This window comes from Pempheris klunzingeri, chromosome 17, assembly GCF_042242105.1.
Source record: "Pempheris klunzingeri isolate RE-2024b chromosome 17, fPemKlu1.hap1, whole genome shotgun sequence".
NCBI classification, from domain to species: domain Eukaryota; kingdom Metazoa; phylum Chordata; class Actinopteri; order Acropomatiformes; family Pempheridae; genus Pempheris; species Pempheris klunzingeri.
This window is the reverse complement of record NC_092028.1, coordinates 6,699,642-6,707,134: the sequence shown is the minus strand read 5'-3', so window position 1 is coordinate 6,707,134 and position 7,493 is coordinate 6,699,642. Positions and strand designations below refer to the sequence as shown.

Sequence of the window (7,493 nt, the reverse complement as noted above, 5' to 3'; positions counted from 1 at the left end):
TGTGTGTATCTTCCAAAGTAATAGAATTTGCCAATGGAACTCTATTAATACAGGGCTCAATACTAAATTTGGAAAAAGCCGGGACTTCCGTTAGACTAACCAATAGCTACATAGGACACTGGATGTGCTTTGAAAGGTCGTTCCTTGTAAACTCCTCATTTCCAGCAGCACTGTCCAATAGAATTAATGAAAGTTCCTTCGGTCCCGCCCTCTTTAAACATTCTGGCCAGTGAAAAACCTCGTTGTTCAATAAAGCTATATCCGATAGGCTAGAGTGCTGTACGTTGGCAAATTACGAATGAAGTGGGATTCTCTCTGGCCAATCGGCGTTTAGGATGTAGACGCTGAGCTTATAAATCACAAGGTGATGGTCTAAAACGTCCCACACTCACTTACTGTCGCCGTGTGCAAGAGCAGCGTATTCGGACCTCCCGAAAGCCGAAACAAACCGGTAATATTCGTCTTTCGCCGCTCCAATACCTCATTTGTACTTACGTTAGTCCGTATTTTAAGTTCATGTTTGTCTGACATTTAAAGTTTACTGTGTGAGTCGTCAGGAACATCATGTAAAGCTAGCTGTCATTGCTAACATTCGGAAGCTAGCAAGCTAAGTTGGCTACTCAAATACCGCTAGGAATGAGCCGACTGGTGTGCTTCCCACTGTCTTACCTATGTTGCCGGCAATAGCGCGGTAATAAAACATGCGGACTGCATTGGGGTTGTCGTAGCGTTACTGCCGGTGCAAGTAACTGGTCACACTCCGGCCACCGCGCGGCCAAGTTGAATTGACAGAATGTAAAATGTCTGACAGTCTGGGGCCTACCGTGCTCTCAGTCAGTCTGCCGCTGCAAGGACATCCCTCTCTCAGACCTGCGATGTCGTGTCGCCCTTTGTCATTTCACTGCAATAGGTGTGTTGTATCAATGAGTGCAACGCGTTTGCTTTTCAGGCCCGACGTAACAGTCTGTGGTTCATTTTTGACCTTCAAGTCTGTAGACTGCTTAGCCACTTAGCTTGTCTTCGGCGCTTCCCTTCTTCCAGAGGACAGTCGGCAAAACCTTGGTCTAAATAGCTGAAACAATTATGCAAGCTGACCTTCCTTGCAATGAATAAAATCGTGTTTTTATTTTTCGTAATCACTAATTTTTGTTCGTCTTGGACTAGGTGGATCTTGTAGGCGTCCTCAAGGTTCCAGCGAACATTAATGGCGCCTGATAGTGGGAGTGTTATAGCCATTCATTCAGCAGCATGTGTGGATGTTTAGTGGTTTATCTGGAGGTTATCCTCCGCAGTAGTTTTAGTTGGATTAGCCTCTTGGCTGGGCTGTCCAGGATCAACAGACCTGAATCGCTCCTCTCCAGCTACTTGTTGCCAGACTTTGCATATTGTGTGCTTCCACTTTCCTCTTTGGCCAGGACGTTTACCATGAAAGTGATTATTTCCCATGGAGATCTTTTTTCATGCACTGGTAACTTACTTACATGACTGTGTGTACTTTGACCCTGAGCTGTGAACCCAGTTGTGTCTGTCTACAGTAATGCTACAGCTGTATCTATCACCTTTTTGAACCTGTATGTTCAGCCCATGCAAGTCTGCACAATTCTTTTATTTTTAAGTTCCCTGGAAAGTCACTGGAGGAATGTTACAGTAGTGTACTACTTTGATTCAATGTCTGATGTTCAATTCCATCACAACCTCTAGATGGCTTCCTTTTATTTGTTTGTGTTGGTGGTTGCACTGTCTCTCAAGTTTCAGGTTTGATTCCTGCTACAGCCTGTTGCCTGATCACTGACTCTGCTGCTTGATCAGCCAGGAGGGACTGAATGAGAATACTAATTATAGATCTAAAATGTTTCTTCTCTCTCCAGCTTCCAGCCATGTATGCCTGCGCCAAGTTTGTCACTTCTCCTGCTGTGGTATGTCAGCTGAAATACTTTATGGGAATAATATTATTCAGATATGTACAAGTATAATTTTGGGGGTGAGGGTGGGGGACATCAACAGAGCATTAGTAACTTTGTGTGAAGCTTTTCAGTGTAATGCTATTCTTAAAATCTGAATGGAACTTCACTGAAATGTAACCTGTGGAATGCAAAATGTTACATTTCAATGACATGACACCAAAGGTTGACCATGTTCTGTACTGCATGAGCTTTTTTACGTCCTTATGTATTCCAGGATGCAATTCCAAATGACAAATATTTTGGTCCGTGCTCTTTGATAGTTGCACAGTTGGTTCGATTTGGACGTCAGCTGACTCTACAGCATGTACGGCATGTTAGACATGCAGGTGTTGTGGAGGACAACACTTTGTTCAGTGGGACAGGCACAACATCACTGACGTCCAGTTAGTCATAATGTAATTGTAGGGGTTAGCAGAAATGCTCAGTGAAATTTTGCCATCAATTGCAAAGCATATACAAGGAAAATTCAAATTCAGGCCTGATTTTATTTTTAGTTTAGAGAGGTTTGGAGTATGATTTTCAATTTTTTTTTTTTCATATTTATTCTCATTATCCATCCAAGATCTTCCTCTTGTGTTTTTGTTTAATGAAATATTGAGTAAAGTGGCAAAAGTAAAACGCCAAAGTATGGTTTACATTTTGTATTATGTATGTACCTTGTCAAGTGCCTTCATCATGTTAAATGTTAAATGTTAATTGTTAACACAAGTCATTTTTCATGGTAGAAATGATATAGAAAAATCTTCTACAGATAGAAATCATTTCAGTGTGTGTAGCTACATTGCCCTCATACCTATATCTAACCTACCTGTGAGATGTAGCATATTTATAAAAAATAATAATTTGCATTAACCATAATTTGAATTGTATTGGTAATAAGTATAATCATTTTGGCAGTCTTGAAGTAGAATGTCTCTTTTCTCATTTATTTTTGACAGAATCAAGTGTCTTAAAGCACTTATAATGATAAATTATACCAGTTACTTTCACTGGTTTTAGTTAATGTGGTTAGTGCAATTTCTAGTCTTTGAAAACAATTATCTTGACGCATGTAATGTACTTTCTTCATCTGTTGACTTGAACCTTTTTCAATCCCTGGGGCAGCTTCAAATGAATGAATATGAATATTTGAAATAAATGATCATATAACTGACAACAGGCTGCATTTACACAAATGTTGAAGCATTCTATCAGAATTGCAATGTTTTAGCTGATCCGAAAACCCAACGATTTAATGCAAGGTAACTTCACTTTGCAATAAAAGTAAACCTGTCTTAGTTTTGGCCCCTAGGTTTGGTATTTGTTCTTGAAAATGTGTGAAATAAGTGGCATTGTCAATGTGCTAATGTTGTAAACTTGTTTGTCTGTAGCTGCGTGGGGGGTCCAGAGTCCTCGCACGGCCAGTCTCCGTCTCCCTCTTCAACAGACCTGAAGCCACAGTGGAGCAGCAGGTCAGTCCTTAAGCCTTCAATCATCCTGAACCCAGTTGTTTATAAATGGCTCTGGTCTTCCAGCCAACACAACAAATACCATGACGTGCATGTGATGTCATTTATTGATTAGAATGTATAACAGCAGGGATAGTTGCCCTTCTTATACATGCATAGTAAAACCTGATTGTTCATTATTGGCATTTTGCCCTCATCAAACTGTAAACTAAAACTCTTCCTACCTCTAATGTCCTAAATGGGGGGGGGGGTTGGAGGGCCGTTTTTACACTGCTACCCTAATTCACTCACTGCATGTTTTCTTCTGCTGTCCCTCTTCTTGCAGAACTTTATCTTCCATTCTGACATTAAATTTATATTTGTTTGATATTGGGTTTCACAATTTGTGTCTGCATCCCCTCCTGTGTTTTCATTGCTTATGCGGTACTATATAGCTGACTTAGAAGATGCATCAAGGAATGAAATGGATGCATAAATGGCCTTTAAGTCTCCTCTCAATTGATGCAACAGTGGCATGAACTGTAGTTTCCCCTCTACCAGGCTCTGTTGCCAATCAGCCAGTCTGCAGTTCTGACCCGGTCCTTCCAGACCAGCGCTGTCTCACGGGACATTGACACTGCCGCCAAGTTCATTGGTGCTGGTGCTGCTACAGTGGGTGTAGCCGGCTCAGGAGCTGGAATTGGAACCGTGTTCGGCAGCCTCATCATCGGCTATGCTAGGTAAACGCTTTACTCATCTATTGATTTGATATTTTATCCACAGCATCCTGAAATGTTGATCAGCGCACACAGCAGTGATACTAGTAACTGACGGTTCTCATTTTAAGATCAGTCTTCACCAGCCAGATGACCTTGTTGAAATCAACTACAAACATAACATAGTGACTAGAAACCACATTCTTTGAATTGTATTAGTGTAGGTGTCAACATGAGAGACTTTGTAAACCATTACCTGAGTAATAGAACCACCCTGCCTCCCACACCACTTCACCCACTCACTAACCCTCTACATAGTCCCTTTAGGCCATTCAAACTGCATTCATTAATTTACCTGAATATTGTGGCGATGTAAAATTTTCAGAATTTGGATTTTATTTTGAAACACCAGAATTTTCATCTTGACCTAGGAAACGATAGCTTGAAATAATGATGATTTAATGACAATTTGCTTAAGATTTGATATGAATATGATGTGTACATATAAAATCTATTTTTGGCAAATTTTGGACCGTTTCCAGTGTCATTCCTGAGTGGACATGATCTATCATATTGTGGCAGGTGTTGGGCCACGTTCTACATGAGCAAACTAACATTTTTCATCTGTTCATTGTTTTTTGTTTTTTGTTAACCTGGTCCAAAATAGACCAGTGGAAAACTGACGCATGAAAAACTTACATGTATAAAACAAGTTAGGACCCAAGAACAGTTGGAATGAGTCTGAGGCCCGGGGAATTGAACCAATACAAAATGGAGAACTCTCTCAGCTATGGTTGAAAAGAACAGGAACATGTAATTTCCCATGCACATTACAGTTCATACTCCGTCTTGCGTAAAACTCATGTAAATGGGTTTTGTACTAATCATGAAATTCTGACACTTTTGGGATGGCAAAATTTTGGAAGAAAAGTCAACTTAATGTTTAATTAACTGTATATCTGCCATTCCTTCACAGGAACCCCTCCCTGAAGCAGCAGCTCTTCTCTTACGCCATCCTGGGCTTTGCCCTGTCTGAGGCTATGGGTCTCTTCTGTCTGATGGTGGCATTCCTCATCCTCTTCGCCATGTAAACCTGGAAACGCACCCACAGGTCCTTTCTTCCCCACCTCCATTCGTTCCTTGCTTCCTTCTCCCTCCCTCCTATTCATTCAGAGGAGGGTTTACAGAATGGCAACTCTGAATGAGCTGATAGGCCATTCCAATCAACAGAAAAATATTAAAGGAAATATTCACATCTGAGAGTAACAAACCTATCCTACTTTTTTGTTCATATTTTTGTTTTCCAGAAGTTTTATGTAAGACCTTACTTTGGTTGAAATAATCTGTCCAGAATAAATGGTTGGGATAAATTGAATGGTCAGTGTTGAGCTTTTTCATTGCTTAGAGAGTGAAGTTTTGCGTATGTACAAGACACAAAGGGTAGATATTTTGCCCTCCTTCTAAAGTTGGCACCCAAAAGTGTTAACTGTTGTCTGACTTCCCATGGCACAGATGTGTGAACCTCAGCTGCTCGTGAGCAGTTTTCACATAAGCACTTGAACTTAAAAGTTGTGCAACTTCAAATGTTTCTAACTTTCAATGTATTGTTTGCGTACTTGGATTTTGAAGGATTTAAAGGCTCCAGTGTCTCTGGATGTGTCGGCCAATTTACTACACCACAGCTGGCTTAAGCTTTTAATGCTACACGTAGTCTTTGGCTTTTTTGGTTCCATTATTTCAATAAGCTATAGAACTATAGTCCTAATTTTATTTTTATGGCTTTTTTAAAGAAACCTTAATATTACAATGTAAAACTACATTGTTCAGCTGCAGAATTTATCACAAGCAGGTCTGCAAATGTATTTAAAGGACTGAGTGGTCAAAGGCTAGAAAGGCACTACAAGTACAGTCCACTTACATTCATTTTCTTACCATAGTTGAATGATTGGAAAGAAATGAACTCCACAAACACCACAAGCTTTATGTTGTAGTAGTGGTGCTAATGGTATGATTATGTAGTAACTTGACTGAAATGTGCAACAACAAGTACTTACAGGTATTTTAAAATATTTTAATTACAGTATTGGTGGTTATAGCAGATTCTGGCTCATGTCCAGTAATCATTCTGTAGAACTTGAATACATGATTCTGATTGGTCAGTTACGGCATTCTGCGGTCTTAAGTCTAGCAGGCCATTGCTATGTATGCAGTTCTGATAGCAGAAGCAATAAAATTGTTTTGTCACATTTGATCCTTTTTAGTACAAAGCTGCATAATAAGCAGGATAATGTACAACAGGGAGTGATCGTTGTTGCACCGTGGTCCTACATCAACCAGTCGGGGTTCATTTTGCAATAATTTCCGGCTCATTGTACATTATCATCCCTGACATGATATTTTGCAGGTAATTATGGTGACTTGGTCTGAAGGTCACATCACAAGATATCAGTCTTGGTACAGAAAATCACTGGTTCCCCTCAAAGCCTCCATTAAAAAGGTTCTTAGGACACCTGCTAATAAACTTCCCACAATGCAGCAACTAACTTAAGAAAATGAACTGCACTATTGCTATTAGTCCAGTTCCTTTTAAGTATTTTTCTTCAAAATTCTTTGTTGATAAACTATACAGTTTTTGAATCATTAGAATATAAGAAATTAATCATTGTTTTTCTCAGTCTATGTCCAAAACTCCCCCCCCCCCCCCCCCCCCCCCCCCCCCCCCCCCAAGATGTCTGGTTCCAAGCTATGCATGTGTTTAACTTTGGGGGATTAAACATATGTTTTTAAATCATTAATTAAGCACAACACTGCCAAAGGGAGATTGAACAACTGATGACGTCAAAATGGTTTGATTGATTGATTGAATGACTGGTTGGTTTGGTTCTCAAATCTGAAACCCAAAAATCTTTCCAAACAGGCTTGCCTGGAGTTATCAGAACTGCACGAACCTATCGAAGCCATTATTGGAGCGACCACACTACTGTTTGTGTCATCATAATTGATGTGAACTGTAAATGCAGAGTTTATTTATTTTACACAACCATGATGCTTTGTGAAATAATGAAATAATTACAAATATTCTAAATGGCATTTAAGTCAAATACTGTAATACACAACTGTAGAACTGAAAAACTGCAATAAATTATTGTGCACAAACATGTCAGTACTCAAATGTGCTCAAGTATGCTCTGGAGTGTGTGTATATTCTGTTCTCACCTAAGAACAAATCTCTAACAAATAAGAAAACATTAGTGAATACCAGAATCATCATGAAAACTGCGTACGTGGGCTTTAACAGATTCATTCTCAAGAACAGTTGGCGAATGAGTTCCATTGTACACTACTGCTTCTCCAAAATGAGACTTTTATTTTGAAAGTTCCAACCG

The 7,493-nt window shown here is 39.7% G+C and overlaps 1 protein-coding gene across 1 annotated transcript; it reads left to right on the top strand.

Annotated features, from left to right (window-relative positions):
* Positions 1 to 339: 339 nt before the first annotated feature.
* atp5mc1 (ATP synthase membrane subunit c locus 1) lies at positions 340 to 5,482 on the top strand. The gene is made up of 5 exons (XM_070848360.1): positions 340 to 451; positions 1,869 to 1,916; positions 3,335 to 3,415; positions 3,953 to 4,131; positions 5,084 to 5,482. Exons 2-5 carry the CDS (start codon positions 1,878 to 1,880, stop codon positions 5,196 to 5,198), a joined length of 414 nt encoding a protein of 137 aa, XP_070704461.1. The 5' UTR covers positions 340 to 451; positions 1,869 to 1,877; the 3' UTR covers positions 5,199 to 5,482.
* Positions 5,483 to 7,493: the final 2,011 nt, after the last annotated feature.

Coding starts and splice junctions, on each gene's coding strand:
- atp5mc1 (XM_070848360.1), top strand. CDS start 1,878: ATGTATGCCTGCGCCAAGTTTGTCACTTCTCCTGCTGTG. Junction 1,917..3,334: donor TTGTCACTTCTCCTGCTGTG/GTATGTCAGCTG, acceptor GTTTGTCTGTAG/CTGCGTGGGGGGTCCAGAGT. Junction 4,132..5,083: donor CTCATCATCGGCTATGCTAG/GTAAACGCTTTA, acceptor ATTCCTTCACAG/GAACCCCTCCCTGAAGCAGC.